Source organism: Bombyx mandarina, chromosome 12 (assembly GCF_030267445.1).
Source record: "Bombyx mandarina strain Sakado chromosome 12, ASM3026744v2".
NCBI classification, from domain to species: domain Eukaryota; kingdom Metazoa; phylum Arthropoda; class Insecta; order Lepidoptera; family Bombycidae; genus Bombyx; species Bombyx mandarina.
The window spans coordinates 7,200,869-7,222,155 of record NC_143219.1 but is presented as its reverse complement, the minus strand read 5'-3'; the positions used below and the strand labels follow the sequence as shown (position 1 = coordinate 7,222,155).

General features: G+C 34.4%; 1 protein-coding gene and 1 long non-coding RNA gene across 13 annotated transcripts in view; one reads left to right on the top strand and one right to left on the bottom strand.

Annotated features, from left to right (window-relative positions):
• Positions 1–21,287, bottom strand: part of LOC149501776 (uncharacterized) — a 423,933-nt gene that overhangs the window by 191,286 nt on the left and 211,360 nt on the right. The gene's annotated exons all lie outside the window — the stretch shown is intronic.
• dac (dachshund family transcription factor) overlaps positions 1–21,287 on the top strand; it is a 174,941-nt gene that overhangs the window by 36,918 nt on the left and 116,736 nt on the right. For 7 of the 12 annotated variants that reach the window (XM_028178631.2, XM_089731881.1, XM_089731880.1 and 4 more), the window contains exon 2: positions 191–217. The exons of the other annotated variants lie outside the window; for them this stretch is intronic. In XM_028178631.2, coding sequence (XP_028034432.2) covers positions 191–217 — 27 coding nt within the window. The remainder of the gene's footprint in view (positions 1–190; positions 218–21,287) is intronic. 12 annotated transcript variants of the gene reach the window in all.

The following is a 21,287-nucleotide window of genomic DNA, read 5'->3' as shown; positions in this document are numbered from 1 at the left end:
TTACATTTTGTCAAAACGACTTCCAGCTAATAATACGTAGGTATTTCTTAAGGTATGCGTTCTGAAATAATTTAACGACGAGTAAAGTATGCATTGCATGTAAATTTATCTGTGTTATTGTCCGTTTTTCGAATTTTTTCTGATTTAATAATTATTCAACGAATTGGATCGATTTTTTTCTTCATTTCAGGTGCCTGTCAATGAAAGCGCCAGACAGGTATGTGTCTATGTCGGTCGCAACGCGGTTCGGTTTCATTCAGAAAGGTTCGGGCTCGGCCGCTCTGACCAAGGGGTAGCCTGGAAGACAACACCTTACACCCGCAACGCAGGATACTTACAGTATTATTTTTTACCAAAAAAATTGCTTATTGGTGTGTTTTAATTTCTTGTTTATTTACGTTATATATTCATCCCATAAGGTAGGTTCCATTTCATTTGTAATTGGAATTTGAGCGTAATTTTTGTTAAGTGCTTGATTGGTAAATTATTAAGTATTCAAATATTCGATTGCATATTGTCTCAGTGGTGTGAATATTTACTGTTTCTAAATGTTATTGAACAAAAAAAACGTGGGTGAAATGTTAGATGTTGTTTTGTTTCCAGGTTACGCCCTATGGATAAGTCGTTATTTTATGACAAATCACAGATAAATTTACATAGTAATAATACCCGTGTAGTATTTTAATGAATGCGTTCGTAGCTTATGTTTAGTTTTCGAAGCATGAGTGTGTATGTGACCTTTTGTATAATTAAGTCGGCCGTAGAATTTTCTGGTAAGTATATAGAGATTCTAATAATGATTAAAATTAAATTTAGAACAATAATTCATTTTAGAAGTTATCGGAATGAAATGCAAGCATTGGTTAATATAAAAATAAAATCATAAAAACTCGAAATGTTGAAAATCACATCGTAACAATGTAATGCGATCGATGCATCTCACATACAAACAAACGGAACAGCCGCCACTACGAGCACATTATATTTCCGCATGACCGATAACAAGTCTTAAAACCGAAGCAATGACAAACGCGTGATCATCGCCATCAAATCGTAAAGGATTTAACGCCTGCGTTAGCACGCTTCTTTTGTTGGCGCCATAATGCCGGCCATTAACATGTTTGATAAAACGTTGGCCGTACAAAAAGAGACTGTTGGGCTACCGTAGGCTCCCCACGGAGAGATCTCAATGAGGTACGGTACCACGCTGCGGTACCTACAATGGAACACAACAGACCACTGTGTTTCGTTCAACTGTTTGTTTGATCATTCAAATGCCTTGTTAAATCTCGTAAAGTTTTGTGTCAAATCATACGGCACTCCTGTAACGAATGACCGACATTCATTATTACTTATTAGACTTATTTTAATCTCTATGCTAAAAGTATCAAATTAAGGATATAATCAGAATATTAGTTACCTACGTAACTTTTATTTTTTATTTTTTTTATTGCTTAGATGGATGGACGAGCTCACAGCCTACCTGGTGTTAAGTGGTTACTGGAGCCCATAGACATCTAAAACGTAAATGCGCCACCCACCTTGAGATATAAGTTCTAAGGTCTCAGTATAGTTACAACGGCTGCCCCACCCTTCAAACCGAAACGCATTACTGCTTCACGGCAGAAATAGGCAGGGCGGTGGTACCTAGTCGTGCGGACTCACAAGAGGTCCTACCACCAGTCAAAAAACAAAATAAATAATTATGGCCCGAGTAAGGTAGCGATTTTGGCGTGGTGGTGTCATTTGTACCTTTTTGACAAGATCGTTGACTTTCCGCGTCTGTTAGTAGTATATTTTATTATGAATAACGTTCATTCTCTTGGCGAAGTAGATCCGTTGACTGTCTGCCGACGTAGGCTCTTAAAATTAATTATTACAATAAAACGAAGCGTCACGTCAAATCGTAAAGAATTTATGAATATTGAATACAACCGTAGATGACATTTGAGCCGTAATCCTCTTTATTTGAGTATTAAGATAATAATAGGAATTCCTATCGGAATGACTATTAATTTTATCGACATCTTCGAAGCTACCTCACTCCGGAGGTTTTTTTTACAAAGGAAGACTAACGACGTTCTAATCTTAGGTTCAGTCAAGTGAAACTAGAATTTAAAAAGTGGATATAAAAAAGAAGAAACATATTGGTGTTAAGTATCTATTAGGTCTAATATTTTGGGTTTTATATGCACGACAATCACTACATAGTATAAAACAAAGTCGCTTTCTCTGTCCCTATATCCCTATGTATGCTTAAATCTTTAAAACTACACAACGGATTTTGATGCGGTTTTTTTTAATAGATAGGGTGATTGAAGAGGATGGTTTATATGTATAATAACATCCATTAAATAGTGGAGAAATCAATTATAAATTACAGTTTCCGAAGCGAAGCGAGGGCGGGTCGCTAGTACTATATAATCAAAGAAAATAATCAATGCGTCCAGGAACCAAAAACGTACAGAACCATTGTTGCATGCCAAAATAGAGAAGTGATCTGGACGTCTACTCAAACAAACACGAAAGGCCTTTAGCAAAACAAACGACAATCACAACAAAGGATCCGTTTACATTCTAACGCCTTTTAAACTAACAAAGGTGGAATCCAAATAAACACTAAATTGTTAACCCTTTGACCGTCGGTGGGCAATTTTCACTTCGGAAAACGGAATGGAAATGATTTCGAAAAGGGCTAATGTTAATGTTCGTTCGACAATCGAGGATTCGACTTATTGTACTGTAATATTTTGTACACCAAACTGGTAAATTTGTTTTCATAAAATTTTATAGGAATAGATTAGTTGTCGCCGGTGACCAATTTATGTTTCGGGTTGATGTAATGACTAAATATAGACCTTGTAAACGACGTGGTCGATCAATGAACTCGTTTTTTCCTAGGCGATTTCCGAACTCGGAATTCGATATATATTTTTTCGTATTTCAAATAACAATTATTTATTTTGTCGTTCAGGGTTGTCGCGCATGTTCTAGAGATCGCAGATTACATTTTGACTAATTATTTTTTCGGGTTAGTTTCTTTCCTATTTGTTTATGTTTTTCGGTCTGAGAGATAACGTAGCATACCCTACTACTTTAATGCAATTGTTTTATTTATTTATTTTTATTGCTGCGATTTGTGGACGAGCTCACAGCCCACCTGATGTTAAGTGGTTACTGGAGCCCATAGACATCTACGACGTAAATGCGCCACCCACCTTGAGATATAAGTTCTAAGGTCTCAAGTATAGTTACAACGGCTGCCCCACCCTTCAAACCGAAACGCATTACTGCTTCACGGCAGAAATAGGCAGGGTGGTGGTACCTACCCGTGCGGACTCACAAGAGGTCCTACCACCAGTAAATCCCAATTGAAATTTTGGAACTAAAACATCTAAGCCAAAAAGTATTTAGTCTTATCGTGACTGAAAAATATGTTAATGTCGATCGTTTTGAAGATAGCGCCTGCTTAGGGCAATATTGAGGTGTTCGTCTGTGGCGGACGTTTGACGAGCATGTTCCTTTGTTGCTGTAAGGGCATTTTCACATATTCCTAATGTTACATTACACCTATTTTGGAAATTTTGTTTTAATAAACAAGTAATATAACATTTGACAATTACATTTGTTATAATTCGAGCAATAATAAGATCTTAAAGAATCGAATTATATTTTAAGTAGCCACACAGTATTCAGAAATCTCCCTTAAAGTTCTAGTAATAATTCTTTTAACTATTTTTTTCATTGGATCTCAGTAAACACGAACAAACAAACCCGCAAAAAATATTTTACATATCAAATTACCTTTTGTAATTAAGGAATTTATTATGAGAAATGAAATAGTGAAATAAATTGATTTTTCTATATTAATCAATTACTAAAGCAATACGATAGGATTTTGAAAATTAGACTCTATGATTATTCGTAAGTGTAGTCACATCTTAATGTCGATCTGCTTTGATCTTACCGCCCCGTCATCGCCCCCACGCTCACACTGATTTGAACAATACGTATTCCTCTTAGCACCTTGTCTGACCACTCATTGTTTTAATCTATTACCAACTATGAAATTACCTCTTGAAACCTATTGCCTAAAAACAAAGATTCTATTAGAATAATTCTTCAATAAAATTATAACATCTATATAAAATTTGTCTTCGTAATGTGTATAAGAATCTCAACTTGAGGATTTAATTTTCGGAAAATAAATTAATAACTCGATTAATAAAGTTCAAAATCTAATAACCACAAAACATATCTATAATAGTTTAGTTGGTTGGTGAGCACGTTTAAAATTTTAAAGTACATACTTTGTATTTGCTTTAAGGATTTATTAATTGAAAGTTTTAGTTTTTATACTATTTACTAGATATGAATTATTTAATTACACGTATAAGTTTATAGTTTAAACCAATCCGTAATTAAATCTGTAGTCCAATAATCAAAGATTGCAGAAAAGGATAAAGCTCACTTGAAACCGTTTTGGTAATTTTTCTATTTCATTACATAATTGCTACATTGGACGCCATTTTGTTAAAATAATTGATTAAGCAAACGGCGTGAAAATGTTATGACTAATGAACCCGATCGCCAATTATGTCATGAATGGTCGGTACGTTGATCTGGTCACTAACCGCACTCACCCAGATGCGCGCAGAGGCGTGATGAGAAACGGAACGTAAACTTTCCCTCTCATCACAATACCCAAGTGCTCATGTTACGTAACACTCTGCAACCCTGCCCCGGCCGGTGTGAGTGGGTGGTCACGCGTCATCCATGAGTGCGTAAACCGAGACAACGGGATACGGGCCCGTCTCTTTTTGTTTCGTCAAAACAATCTCAGCAAAACTCGGGGCTTTGGATAACATCAATATGAGATAAACATATTATTCGAAAGACAGAAACATACTTCAAAACGTCGAAGATAAATGAATCTATAAAATTAATTGGACAAGTAATCGAAAACTCAGAAAGAATTTCTTCATCTCTGGCGGCGTGGGGGAGCGAGAAACAAATGAAGGGCGGACATTGAATAATTCGATTTCCTTATTTGCACCAATCAATATCTTGATTTAAGGGAATGCGATGACTTTGTAAAGAAGATACAACTGATATTAGATCGATTTCTTACAGTCGTGGATAAAAAAATATTTCGAACAAATTGTTAAAATTGAAGAAGCGCAAGAAAATAATAACTAAGTTTGAAGAGATCCACTAAGTGGTTAAAGGGTAGCATCGCTTGAAGCAGTACGATAGACGGGTGGCGGTTGCAGACGGCATATTAGTAGATATAATTGCGTTTGCCACCGACCTAGCTGACGTTTCCTACAACGTAATATCTACTGCTCAATCTTATAGACAATTGAATTATTAACACAAACCACCCTTCGCAGTAATTCGTTGCTGATGGAAATATTATGTCTTTTGATTAATAGGAATATTCTTAACATGGACGTCTTTTTCGTTCTAAAATAATCATGTAAGTAACGCGAACTTTGATTAAAAAGGCCTGTTTGAAATAAGCTCATATTAAAATTTGGTTCTTAATACTGTCGGCTACTTATTTAATTCCGGATATAAAATTTCTGTGATTGAGTCCCGGCGGGTGGAGCTGAGGGGCGTGAATTCCAACAAAATTAGCACCAGGGGTCGAAATAAAAAAGCGAAGGAAAAATTTAATGAACAGGAAAATGCTCCTTTTTGCAGCTATTCCATCTATTTATCTACATCGGGATGCCCATTACCTTGCTAAGAGAAAAGTTTACATTTTTAATTTAATGATTCCACTTTGTGGAAGTTGGCCGGGTTTCGGCGAGATCTTAATTTGGGGATTTCTGAGGCGTCTCGTTTTGTAAATATTATTCCTTTAATAAGACCTCATGTTGAGGGGGTGTCTACTGAACTCCGTGATTACGACTCTCTTTGCGAGCTTCATTTTAGACCTCGTCATTTTGATTGGCGCTAATGAAATTTTTCCTACTCTGCGTGCTATTTTCTTGTTCTTGACAGCATAATTTCAAGGGATGCGTATAATTTCGTGTACCGTCACAAACATACCGTTTAAATGTTTATTGATACTATTAAGGTGCTGTAAACTTTTTTCACTTTCCACTTTCGGCAAGGCAATTTTTACTTATTTCTTTCCTGGAGGCAAAGTGCGTGTCCCATCTGTACTAAAATTTCTAAATCGTAAAGTCCCAGCTGCGTTCGCATGGGCGATGACGTTTCGCTTTTAGCGAGTGTTTTAAAATTGAATATTTGATGTTGTATTCCCTACCTACGAATCGCGGTGGGTACAAAATGGGGATTCTGACGAAGATAATTTTTTGAATGTTTCGCTTAACGATTGCACACATTACCTTAATCTCTCCACGCCACTTACCGTTTATTGCTGTCTTAGCGTTATTAAATTTCCACAAATTTAATGGAAGAAATGATGTTGTTGTCTTTGTAATGGACAGTATTGTTAGCTATTAATCACTAATAATATCTGTCTGCTTTATTAATTTTACTATACCTAATTTTACGTTTTTATTTCGCGGCTATTGGTATCGAGAATAAATGTATATGTTACCGGAAATGTATGAAATCAAGGAATTGTATACAAATCCTAGGAAATGTGTACAATTCCGATACTATTTAGGAAATGTATAAAATATTGTTTGAAAAACTATTTAATGCATAGATATCCTAGGAAATGTATAAAATTCCTCGGAATTGTATACAATTCCAATATCGTATTAGGAAATGTATAAAGTAAATGTTTTCTGTAATAAAACACGTTGTTAATAATATTTTTTTAATATAACACTTATTGAGACAATCGGGTAACAGTCATACCGTAAAATAATAATAATATATTCATATTATCTTTCTAATTAAAACTTCTAAAATCAACTATCTATTAACTTTTAACGTATCACAAAATATTGTATTTATTTTTATAAAATAAAATTTTCATTTGGCAAGTAATCAGTCTGATAATTAAATAATTATAAATGTCAAAGTATAAAAGTAAATCTTTATATTATAATAATACTTTGTCAGCCCATATAGCTATTTATTTTTGCAGGGTAAGCTCGAATGGCATTTGGAAGTACATAATACTTTATTTTTAAAACACAGACATCTTGATGTAGCACAGTTTTTCTTGCAAAGGCACTTCTTAAATCCCTGGCCGGTTCCAGTGGATTGCAAGTTGGCAACTGACCGTAATGCAAGACTCGTCCCGCTGTCCCCGTGTACCTACCAATATCTTAAATCTATACATTTCCGATTGCTATTTAGGAAATGTATAGATTTCCTAGGAAATGTGTAATGTGTAAGTATAATATAATTTATTTCACATATTTCCGTGCGATTTTAGGAATTACATACATTTCCTAGGAATTGTATACAATGACGGATTACATACATTTCCGTTAACATATACATATTTCCATGATTTGGTGACACTGTAGAGTATTCAAAAAATCGGTATCAATAAATATAAAACGCGAGATAAAACCGTTTTAATCTTAATCTTATTTCCGACTCGCAAGAAGCTAAGGAAATATCATTGTTTTACAATTTAGTGGCATAATATCATATTTTTTATTAATGGACTTTTAATATGCACAGAGATGGTTAACAATAAAACCAACCATGTGAACAAACTCATACATTAACTTATCAAAAGAACACAAATGTAACACTCGAATGTTCCCATCAACGCCAATGGTAACAGCTTAGTTCTTTCCTAATTACGTAGATAAGGAAGTCCAATAAAGTCTGCTTTATCACAATCATAACGTTTGGAATCTAATTGGAATTTTGCATGTTGATATGCTGACTCTTTATTGGTCGATATTATGTTTGCTTTACGATATTAATGATCGTATTTCATATATTGATTTCATAAATGATAGTGAATGTCATTTTAACTGTGGTTTATTGAAATTTGACAACAATTTCCTTTATTTTTTCATGTAAAGATTTATTATTACACGATTTTCTTTCATAGCTGAATTTTAACTGATATTAGTAATAATAACTGAATTTTGTTTATCGTTGATCCACCTGCCTAATTCATTATTTAGATGTTGTTTTCTAAAATTAACAATGTGTCACGAGGTCGATTCCAATTTGTCATAACTTTGACCACATTAAAATACTAAATTTGCATTTAGACGCTTACGACGAAAAAGACGATTAACGAAATTACTGTTATTTTAATAGAAATTACAGTCAACTTTTTATATTTTTGGGGCGATAGGGTCGCCGTTGGCTTTTTACGAAAACATCTGTTATGTGTATCGTATGAGTTTTTTTTTTTTTGTTATTTTAAAAGGAGACATGATGGATCAGTTTCAACATGTAGGTATTCGTCGGCGCCTTTGTAGCGTCGTTTATAGCTTTGTAATGTGTTTCTTTGTTTGTTCAGAATGTGCTACAAGCATCCGAAGTTTTCGAAAGAAACTCGATTTGTACAATGTCGAGAAAATTAATGTTCATTAAGAAAAATTTTACTACACGATTATGATATTTTCTTCCATAAACAGTTTGTGTTTTTAATTTTTTTTTCTTTATTATGCAAGCCGTTTATCCAAATATTTCTTTTGTTGTGATGGTAACAACGAAAACCATTTTACAGTACAGATAAGAAGGATTCATTCAAAGATTCAATTACAATCGGATTAAAGGACAGCACATTAGACACTATATTATAATAGGAGCAAAAACTATCATCGAGACGGAAACCTTTGTCGAGTGTGGGAGTGTCTTGAGGATCTGCTTTAAAAACCAGCGTTGCGTGTTTTTAAATAGGATTTCGTGCAGATTGCCTGCGCTGACTATTGAACGCCATAATCTTATCTCTAAAAAGGTTTGTCGCCGATCGTTCGAATGATATCGACATGTGACGCCAAAGAACATTCGTCGGTGGACTGCCTCAGAAAAGCACTTTGTGTATTACTTATCATGTTCGTGTTTCTGGTGCTCCTGGTGACTATTTTATTATTTAATGATTTGCGTTGAATTTAGTTTCAAGTCGTTGAATTAATCAAATCACAATTTAGCAGTATTTTCTGAATCATTTTTTTTTGAAATGTGTATAATTTACAAAAGTTGCTTTTGCGGAATTTTTTTTTTATTAATGAGAATGATTTTTAAACGTTAATTATTATAATACCATTAAATAGAAAAAAAATGGAAAAGAAGGTTATACATACTTGTGTGAGAAATTTATTAAAAATAATAGTTAATTGATTAATTCCGTTTGTGTGTATCGATGGAATCGTTCGATTTTAATTATAAACGAAAGCTTCCCAATAAATATTATTATCTGCTCGAACTAAAGCTTCACGTTTGAGTAGTGATTGGCACTCAACATGCGACCACTCAATCATGCATCGGCGTCTCGTCGTGACTTGTACAGTTCTAGATTTGTTCCTCTCTAAAATCAATAGTTACTTAACTGTGCACATATTTTTGAATTTATGGAACTCTTCAGTTCGTTTAATTAAATTTTGTTAGTTTGATCATGCATAGAATATCACATGAGTTAATTGAATTAACACAACATAGGTTCATACGCTTTGTGCAAACAGAATAACAAATGCACATTGATAGTGGTTACAAAGACGCGAAAGTATATTGCCGTAAAGCATAGAATAAAAGCAAGCGGGAGTTATGATTGATCACCGAGTCGGAGCCGTTTTTTGTGTGAAATTAAAAACACGAACTGGGCATGCGTCGGATTAAAGAGGAATTTCACCCGGCCAATAAGTAGAGGGACCCGATCCTTTGTTGTCGTAAACAAATTTTGATATTAATTTATTTTTGCAAAACATCGATTTCACATTAGCCGAATAATAGAAGGTTTGGATTCGTTTTAATCGACGACACTATTCCCAAACGCTGCCCATGTTAATTATTTTAACAACAAAAAAACTAATTAGATGTTACGCTGTTGTATAATTGATACATTCTGTAACTGTGTAAGCAGGGAACGGAAACGAACATCAGCAGAGAAACCGCAAGTACACCACAAACGAGTAATTAAAGCATCTATAATATATTAACATTGCGCATACCAAATTCATGGGAGACTTAGCCGAAACATTACGAAGGCTGGTTGGGGAGATGTGTAACACCTAATACCGCAAAGGTAAAGCGTAATAATAAGAGCTATTTGGAGGTTTATGAACGATCAAAATTGCAAGAGCACGCGTATAAAATACACTTTGCAAAGTAGATTTAAATTTTAATACGGAACTTTCAGTTGAGGGTTCTCCGTAATGTCTCGCTGTGAACTCTCTCTCTGCCTCAAAACGCTGCTTATCATTTCAATTCGGAATAACTGTATCTTTAACAATAACCAATCATATATTTGGATTTTAATCATGATTATTTTTTATACCAATAATTTAATATTGGTATTTATTACTAGTGTAATACTTTTTATTATTAGAAAATATTAAGCTGATAGTAAATTTTTTCAAACAAAGAAATCAAACAGTATTTTCGCTTCTATTATATTTATCCAGAATTTATTGTTTTCCTTGATGGGCTTGAACATCCACTTTAAGGGTCTGCAGTCTGTGTCTCAGGTGGCGACTGCGGCCGATTTCACAAGACAATCCTTAATAATTTCATTTCGCCATTAAGGCAGCCATCTTTGCCAGTCGCACAGTTAGAGGGCATCGGCGCACCCCTCACCGGCAATTTGCATTGTAACTCGGACCACGTAGAACGCTGGCAACGCGGTTAGTGCCATACCACCACCTCCTTGCTCTTGAATATATAATTTTGTTGCTATTATTAACAGCGAGTTTGCGTGGGAATTGACGATAGCCTTCCGCGGCGACTGTTTATTGTGGACGATAACTTGCTAGATTTATTTTATCGTTCACATAGAGACTTTGTCCTGAGAGGGTTGCCTCGCATTTTATATTGCCAATAAAAAAGCCCGATGCATGAGGCCATTAAATATTTGTTGGATTTATTTGACAGCGTGCTTGTTTTGTTGAAATGTTTATTGGTTCCCTTAATAACAATGTTGCTGAAATTAAACACGTCGGTGATTACGCCGGTCATATTTATCCCTCCAAGTATCCATAAATAAATTGCAATTAGTGGAGCCGAACTGATTTCATATATTTATTAGGTGACTAAAACTCTAGTTTCGAAACGAGCAAACGGCATCAATGGATATAAACAAATAGATGGAACCATAATTGCTTTATAATATCGGAGGGAACATTAATGTAAAAGTTACGTAAGACTGTAACAGACTTAAAAGTTTGTTTTTGTGCCTATAAATTAATGTGTTTGCATGTCTTGCCCCTTAAGAACATTTTACAACTTTCGCTTTGCTCAAGGAATTCTGATTGAGTTGTTACTACGCAATTTATTTTAATTGTTTCTAATAATGATACTTAAATCACTAAGATGACTATTCTTGGAAATTCTTTTTGTTTATCAATAATCATATTAAAATACATTATTGCATTTCACACACAAAATGCTTTGATTATTTCTGGAATATAAAAAGTCACTAAACGGAAAGGGTGAAGGACTCTACTAATTTAAATATCTATGACGACTATAGATACATACATATGTATGTACATATATTTAGGATTATTCGTACTTTTGTACATACTTTGCATTTTTATATTTAATGTTTTGCATTAGTGTTTGTTTTGGTGTACAATAAAGCATACTCTACTTTTGTTTACACTAGACTTTTTAATATTTTGGCTATCAGAGAACTTGAATGTGTAGGTCAAAGTCTCAACGGAAATCAGTTCTCCTATATTTTAGACCGTAACGCATGGTTCACGACAGAAATAAGCAGGACAACTGTAAAACTGTGAATCAACTGTAAAAAAGCATTCTTAAGTATTCGTGATGGATTTTCTCTTAGTATGTACAGTATTGTTATTTGTACAAACAACGGTCACATTTAAGAGAATTTATATCGCTCGAGATTATCTCGTGCAATTAAAGTCTTAAAGTTGGTAACGAACAAAACAATTATTTAACATTAGTGTGATATAGACTGTGCATCCAGCTGTTATGGCTTCTGAGGGGGAGTGTATAATTTTATTTCGTGTTTTCAACTCTTTAGGGGGTCGGCAAGTCGACATTAATAGTCTCTGAAAGGTTCCCGGCATGGAAACTTTTGTAACTTCCGTTTTCCTGGTTTTGATTATTAAAACGTTTATGTTCAATTAATAGGTTTGATGATTTTTTTGAATGTGTAATACTGTACTCGGATTCGACTGTGTGGTATCTTTTGAATAGCGTCGAACAATCTCTTCCCGTGGGTGTCGTAAATAGGGTATTGAGGGGCTTAACGGAAAATCGTACGCCAGAATTTACTGGTGGTAGGGCGTAATGTGAGCCCTCGTGAGTGAGTATCACTGTCCTGGCACGAAGACATCACGTGAACAATTGAGACTCCAACCCTATGTCTTTAAGTGGATGGGGATTCATTTTCATATGTATGAATTCCAATAGCCGTTTGATACTAGGCGGGCTGTGAGCTCATCTGCCCGTATAGAGTAACAAAAAGTTAACAATTTTTTTTATTGCCCTTTCAGGCAGACGTGCATGCGGACCACCTGATGGTGTGTGGTTACCGTCGCCCATGGACTTCAGCAATGCCAGGGGCAGAGCCAAGCCGCTGCCTACCGCTTAATACTCTCCACAAGCCTCATAATGTTAACCCGTAACAAAACTGTCGACTTGCTCAACAAAATCATTTCTTCCGCAATATTTAAATAAAAAATCAATAATTTGAATCGGATCGTCACCGAAGCGATCAATGACAGCATTGGAATGTGATCACAAAGAATGGAATAAAATGAACAGTTCTTACAGAAAATTGTATCGATTCAAAGCCGAGACTAATCATACTGTGACACCGATCAAATCACTAGTGGAACCCATCGCGATGGGAAAGCCGAGTAAAAAATGTTACTCTTTCATAATGGTAATAAAAAGCGGTCCGATTAAGATTAAAATAGTTTTGTTTTCGTGTTACTTTTTACTAATTTTGAAGAATAGACAAAATCATGGTCTATCTGATTTGAAGCAATTTCAGGGACACACGAATATATCGTACTTCATGGCCTACCAGATCTATGAAATAATCGTTGAAGTATTAACTGCATTATAATAAATGCTAACCTGTCTTTTAAATAGATGATTCTTCACGTCACAAAAGACAATTGATTTCGCGATATTTAAAAATAACGTGGATGTAAAATTTTCGAAACATTGTATAACAAAAAAAAAACGAGTGTCCTACAATATTGAATGCGCTTAAAGATAATTATTTTTATTTTAGACAGCGCGTGAAATGGTGTGGATTGAGCGCTTGATGAGTTTCACCGATGTCGGCAAGACAAGCGCCATCAATCGTAGTCGTATCGATTCAGACGCGCGTCGCGATGAATTATCGAATCTATTAACTCGCGAGATTACCAGATTCCATGGAGGACTCCAGTACGCTTTCGTGCACAGAAATGACTACGATATCAGGAATGAAAAATCATTGGATATTTTAATGAAGGAATTTTTAGTAACAAATAATAAGTAATAGGTACCTAATCAATTAAATTAACATCTAAAAAAATACTAAAACTAAAAAAAATTTAATGTTTTTTTTTATTTCAAATAACACTAAAAAGACAGAAGAAATGTTGGATATACTTCAACAAATAAATAGGGGAAACTTAAATTTTTAATTAAAACTCTTTCGCTGTCTACATTTTATTTGGTCTGTGCTAGTCGGCGTGGAGCAGACGATTTGTACTAATTATAACGCGCGAACGACGCGAGACACGATTAGCTTTCCACCGTGAGACTAGATACTACTCGAGTCTCCGCATAATTTGTACAATTCGCAATTACAATTTGTAGACAAAACCAAATTTTTACGTAAAATAATTTCAATCATGCCATAGGTATTTCATTTAAACATAAAATGGAATACGACCCTTTTTTAAATGCATCTTGCTCTACAGATGAAGGTTTAAATCTAATTTATTCTTTGATAGCTCGCTTTATTTTTCGTATACCTAATGTACCGATACTTCATTATATGCTGTGACAAACTGAACACGTGTACGATTCGGTTCATATGTAACTTAACACGTGACGGAACAAAGGCTGATGACAAGCCGGCAAGTGTCAATATCCTCGATGCAGCAAGAGCTGTATAAGATGCCCGTATGTCCTCAGCTTGCACTTCATTCACACCATACAATAGCACTTAACGTACTGTGTGGGAATACCAAATAATCTTCGCGCCGCAAATCACTCGAATAAATCGTTCGCTACGCTGTACTACATTGATAATGAATGGTTTCTTTTAATAGTCTCGTTAAATCTCGTAACGAATTTCGCACCCGAGTTAATCGGTCAAACTAAACGCTATCAAAATTAACAACGAGATGTAATTACGTAAAAAAAAATGTTGCTACCGTTTGGTCGCAGACCCAATGCGCAGTAAATATACCGTCACTAATTACAATCGAAAAAAAATGTTGGAATTGAATCCAAACATTTGTCTCTTAACGAATCGTATCGTGGCGGCTTCAGTTCAAAGCAGCGTGATTCGGCAGTTCCGTTCCATTTTCAAATGCTCGCTGCCCATTCGTTCCCTCGGCTACGCCTACCCAATAAATTAGATGCCTCGCGTAGCACACCGCATAGTTACAAACTAATGAAATCCCGAAAAGATCTCAACCCATTTTCTTAACAACTTTTCCGAAAGAGCGACCGCCTTCAAAGATTTTACCCCGAGAAATAATTCCGCTAATAACGCTCAGCGCTCACACGGGTATGTTATGCAACCATAGGAATTTCATTAGATACACACGCGTCTGTTTGTTAAGGAGCTTTCCATTGCTAAAAGTTTCTTGAGGCGGGTATAATTCCTTTGTTTGTTGTATAGGGTGGCACTCCCCGCACACCCACTAAGTTTTCTAAGTCATCGGGTCCAATTATGCCCCTTTGTAGGTTTTGATATGTAAATTCACGATTTTATTAAACAAACCGTGATGCCATTCGAGGGCAGCGAGCCGGATTAATAGCTTCTTCAGATTTGTGTAATCGCTTTCTCTTAAGACAACACGGAGGTGAATCGCGAGGGAGCTATTATCTGTTTGATGTTACTGTCTATTTCAAATTGGGTCACAAAAAAGAATCTGTTTTTTTTTCTCTCGAAATATTTTTTTTGTATTTCGCTGCTCACAAAAAACCTCCGCCGCGCCATAACAATATCGGTAATTGTCACAGCACATAACATGTTGTTTTAATCCACAGACAGAAACATAAAACGGACGTTACAGCCGAAACTACCCATCCGGTTTAAGCTTAATTTTTACCCCGGCACTATTAATAATTTACATGGGATAACGGAACGTTTTCGCCATATTACAGCACATAAATTAATAATGTCGCTCGCTTGTTTAACTGCGAATCATACGAGTTTTATTGACAATATTGTTGGGAAAGTGCAATTTGCGGGATGACCGGCGAATGACGCCAAGTGGTCGCTAAATAGGGGACCGGTCGGACAGACTGGCCGTCTGATCGCAATTGTCATTTATGCACGTATTTTAGTTATGTATACGGCGGTGGCAATCGTATTGATAAATCATAGCAAATTAAACCAATGCACGGTAAGTTTATTGGATGTGGCATATGGCGTTTCCAATTTAATGATTAATTAACCGTAGTTAACTATTTGCACGGCCGGCAGATCTGAAAAAGTCTGCTCGGCTATTTGACAAGCGATATTTTTCTACTCAAAACTGTGCTCGATCGCTTGAACAGTTTTAAAAGTAATGTTCTAAAATAATAATAAAAACGTTTTATTTTAGCTTATGTTTCTATTACTCATTCATTTTAGCCGAAGCACTGTTTTTTTGCAAAAAAAAAATTAGGACGAGCCGTAGCTCTGTTGCCGCTTGAATGAAGCATAAACCAACAAACCTACTTTGCCTTCATTTGAACTCAGCATCACATATTTGGTAAACGTTTTGGTTATCACGATTCGAAGAAGAAGCATTTTACGAAAATTGTAATTTTGTTGTTTTGTCATAAGTACACACATAGTTGATACATCTTTTTGAAATTACTTTCAAATCCCATCCAACCAATTCTACCCTGCACAGGGTACAGCTACATGCAAATGTACATTCGGTGTAACTCAATCCTCGCACGAATGTACACAATTGCATTTGGGGCTGCATTGAGGAGCTGACACACCGACGCTATTATTGTGCAAACAGGGGCTTCTGGCGTCCGTGTGGACTGGTCTTTATTGAGCTCTCCTGTGCTGATTGATGTTGCAAATAATCTACAAATCAACAAAACAACCTATTGAATTACATCTTCGAATTTAAATATTAGCAGCTACATTTCTAAATAGGTCAAGGATAAGACGTGTTAAAATTCCACACGGTTCGGTATCCCTTTCCTAGTCTTTTCCTGCATCGCAGTAATTATGTGTTCCGGTATGTAAGCTAGCCTTTATTCTAATGCAACTAAGACTGGATTTTTTCTGGCATTTGCGTTTGGCGTGTATGGTTTCCAATTACGGCTTTATACATATTAGGTTACTCAAGAGCTCATTGTCCATTTAAACTAATTGAAATGATTCACCTCCAAATTCAAATGAATACTTCTTGGGCAATAAACGTCACTAGTAATTTTAGTACACCTTCTTTGTCATCAACAGATGATCAACGATGATATCATCACCTGTAATGTACGCCTTTTCTATCAACATTAAGCACTATTGTCTGTTTGAATTAGCAGAATGCCAAGCTCATGTTGTCATTCAATTTGATTTCGCCGTTGGCTGTTTTATTATTTTAATGAGCTTCAATTTTCAGGGATAATTGAATGGACGTCGCTTTGGTTTGATTATTATTTCATTCGATACGCTATCTGCGGGTTGGTCGTACCTCGGTGATGCAGCGGATTATTATAGGATAATAAAATATAGGAGGACGCAATGATATTTGCTATGAAGGAAAATGAACTTTTATAAATGAATGATCTTCATTAATTTAGTGCAATTATTTTTCTTACTCTTTACAGTCATGAATAATTACAAATAATTTAGTAATTCATTCGGATTCTTGTAGTGAATTTTTGTGGCGTTGTTACAAATAAAATGTTTATGTTTTTGATGAAATATAACAGCTATTGTTTTAGAAGTGAAATGTTTATTTGGAAACGCTATTCTAGGTGAACAATGCTCGAAGTCCAATTGAAATTTTGCTAGTTCACCCCACCGATAAACACTAGGACAATCATATAAGTAAATTATACGTGCCTTTATTCGACGCAGTGGCTGCTAGTTCTGCCTATAGTTGACTTAGTGCAGTCAGTTTAATTAAAGGGGTGCCTCTTGATTTGTTGTTGCGCAAATGACAACAGCGTGCTCGGAATATGTTTTGATTGCTGTTCATTTCTGATCATTTGTATTCTTAATATTCGATTTTAATTAGATATTGATTTCAGTTATAAATTTAATAGTAAGTTTTAATTTCAGAGTAAGTCTAAATAACGGTATAACATTAAAATGTGGTATAACATTGGTAATCAATATGGAATTCGATAAAGGAAGACCGTAGACCAGAGAACCCACATTTTAGATAATCAACTATTATTCTTAGTCCCACTCACCTAATTCCATACATAAAACACGAAGTAATGTTTAAATCTCGATGTCATTAGTTTTAAATGCAACCTTTTTCTATGTTGGTTCGGAAATGATTATGATGTTTTTTTTGGTAATTTTGACTGGAATCGACATCCCAATTTGGTTCTCTTCAGCGGTCATCAGTGCACACATGCTTGAAATGTTGTGTACGCATTTTATTATCCACACTTATAGTATCACTTTTTGCATTGTTATGAATTTATTTACAGTAGAATAAGTATTATGTTCCAAGCTACAGGGACACCCCTATAAAATAATGTGTTTTGTTAATTTTTAAATACACATGTCGAAAAGCTTACCAAATTTTTAAAAAATATAATAACGTACGATATTAAATTTTTAATTTAAAAAAAAAGGTTGATTGTAATATTTAATGAAAACTTCACGTATTGGCACATGTTCCTCCGAAACAAAAAAAAAGAAGAATTTATAAGTATATTTGAACTCTGCGAAGTGAGAGCTTCAAATTTGACAGCTCTGCTCGCGTGACCGTCCGGCTAATGCTTTTTTTTCTTGTGGCACAGTTCCGAGCAAATTGATTACATCTATTAACTTGTTTCTCCAAAGTGACAGCCCTGCCTATTAAAAGCAGCCACATTTCGAAATTTCAATGAACCCACAGAAAATTGTAATTAACTTGTTAAATATGTTCGAACTTTACAAATGATTTCCGGATACATGAACTTTTGATAGTATCAAATTTACTAATGCTTCCAGAAATATATTAAGATTTCGATTTTGTTTATATAATTAACATGATTAATTAATAAAAAAATCTACTACTTAAGTAGCAAATCGAACATGAAAATAAAGTAATCATTTTTGCTGCGGTTATCCTGATTAGGATATTAGACCAAAGCAATCAAAATTGTCATATCTCCGATCCTTATTACGCGCAAAAAGTTCAAGTCAATTGAATGTTTATGGAAATAAAATTGGAAGATTCCAAAGACTAATACAGGTCAAGTTAATAGAAACGTGTTAATTAAAAATAAAAGCTAAGCTGAAATTCTGTATTCGAACAATTATACGTGGCTGTTATGGCTGTTGTGGTTACAAGTAACCTTTTTTTATTTTTTATACCGCATCGTTGGCGCCAAACTCCGACAAAGCTCCGTGCGAAACTTTTATATCGATAATAGTCATTCGAGTGAAACCAAACTAGTGTTGTATTCGAAACGCAAGAACAATTCCGTTAATTTAATTCAATTATAAACAGAATAAAAGAACGAAACAAAATTTTATGAAGAAAAAAAAAGATTAACTTTAAAATGATGATTTTTTTTGCTCGTCTACTGTTAGTTACTTGTATCACAAGGTTACTGGTGTCCATAGCGCCTAAACTTAAATGGTATCGTTGCCAATATTATTTGAGTTCAAAGCATTAATTGCATCAGAATTACGTAATGAAGCCAGGAAGACGCTTTGCGGCAGAAATAAGGGTTGAGATACTAACATTAACTAAAATATAGCTATCTCATGTTCAAAGTAGGAATTAGAGGGGAGATAAACAGAGGAATAAATCAGAAAACTAATATGATTTATATGTATTCGTTGCTCATAGTTGCTAATAGTTGCTCAAGGTGGTCGTGTAACGTACCACATCCATGGTCTTTGATAAACAGAATATAAAACTTTCATATAAAGTTTTCAGTTCTGAAATGTCATTCCCAATTGTTTTTACTACTAAGTTTGAGTATCAATATAATAAATAGATCTCAACCTATAAAGTTGCCATTACAATACTGGCCATTTGAAATTATATTTATATATGGTTGACAATAAGTTCTAAATTCAAATGAATTTTACCCAAAAATAAATTTATTGTATAAAAAGCGCTGTCAATAGTTTAAATATTTTATCGATAGACATGAGTAGAAGTCTAATAATTTTGTTAATAACTTAAAAAGTACCTCACGCTTTTTTTACAAAAAAAATATTTTCTATATTTTTAGTTGGATTTTCTATAAAAGCGTGTTTTTTAGTTTTTTTAAACTATTATTTATTATTCATTTTTTACTTTAAGTAGCATTATGTATCGTAAATTATTTATTAATGTAAATTCAGGCCATTACAACAGTTTCCAATTTGCTAAGTGAAAAAAAGAAGGCGCTCAAATGTATTTGTTGTTTGACTGCCGAAAGTAAATAACTGCTTAAAATTTTGATTCATCGGTCCTTGATAACGTTTTGAAGGGGGTCAAAATCATATTCCAAGATTACGTTACATACTAATATAGATACTAACATACATGCTAACATAGCTAATAAAAGCGTATTAAAAATGGAATACTATTTCCAAAGTCATTTGTTTATGGCTAGAGTTGTTTTCACTGATTTGTATGTTTTTCATCAATATGGACAAGAAAAAATCCGAGTCATTATGGAATATGCGGCTCAGTAGCAATGACACGCGAATTTTTTTTTTTTTTTTTTTTTTTTTTTTTTTTTTTTTTTTTTTTTTTTTTTTTTCTACCTACGCTGATAGCCTTGAGAGGCTATTTCAGCGTAACCGTGGCTAGTAGGTGAGCTCACGGGGCTCATCTCACCATACAGAGTGAATACTACAAACTTTAGTGGTCTAGTGCCTACAGTAATAGCAAGTTTAGCACAAAAACGTATTTGATGTTCTTATCCAACGAAATGCTATTTAATGTTAAACCAAACCGAGTCGGGAGATAAAACAGTTTGAGCACTTCAGTTTATTTGTTTGAATGCGCCATTGATGTCATGAGTGAGACACATTTTTTGTTTAGTGTAACACCAGTTTAATTTGTTATATTTGAGTTAGATAAGGTTCAGAAGCTGGGAACGGAAGTCGGTGGATGTTACACGCCTCATAATAAGATAGTGTTGGCGTATTGAAAAATAAAAAATAGTAATTTTCAGGACGCCCATTTATACTACGAATATTTACATCTCGTTTTCAATTTTTTTTGGTGAGTGAGACAAAATTATAATTTATTAATTGTATATTTTTTAAATTTGTCAATTTCCAATTATTACATTAAGTTAGGATGCATGTTGTGTAGTCATCGTGATAAGAGTTAAGCTTTATTAAATCTAATCCAAAGCTAAATATACAAAAAAAACGAAACTTACCACAATCTATTTTAAAAAAAATTAATAGTAGCAAATAAAGTATCTAAGAAATAAAAATTGTGATTAATATCTATTTTAAAGCCAGATCACTGGTGGTAGGGCGTCTTGCGAGGCCGCACGAGTTGATATTACTACCATGTCTATTTCAACTGTTGTTTAATGTACGATAGAATGATACTTAGAACTCATGTCTTAAGGTGGGTGGGGGCATTTACGTTATTAATGTCTATGAACTCCGGTAACAAGCTAATATCAGGTGGGCCATGACCCTGTCGTTCAACAATCAAGGCAATAAAAGAATAAAAAACATATACATATATATTTTTTAGGTAGAGCAGAAAAATTACATTAATTTGAACCGAATAGAATTTAGAATGGTCTTATTTTGAAATGAAAAAGTTGAGCAATTAAAAATCTACTGTAACAAAGTAAATTACACTGTCAGTGATAGCAAC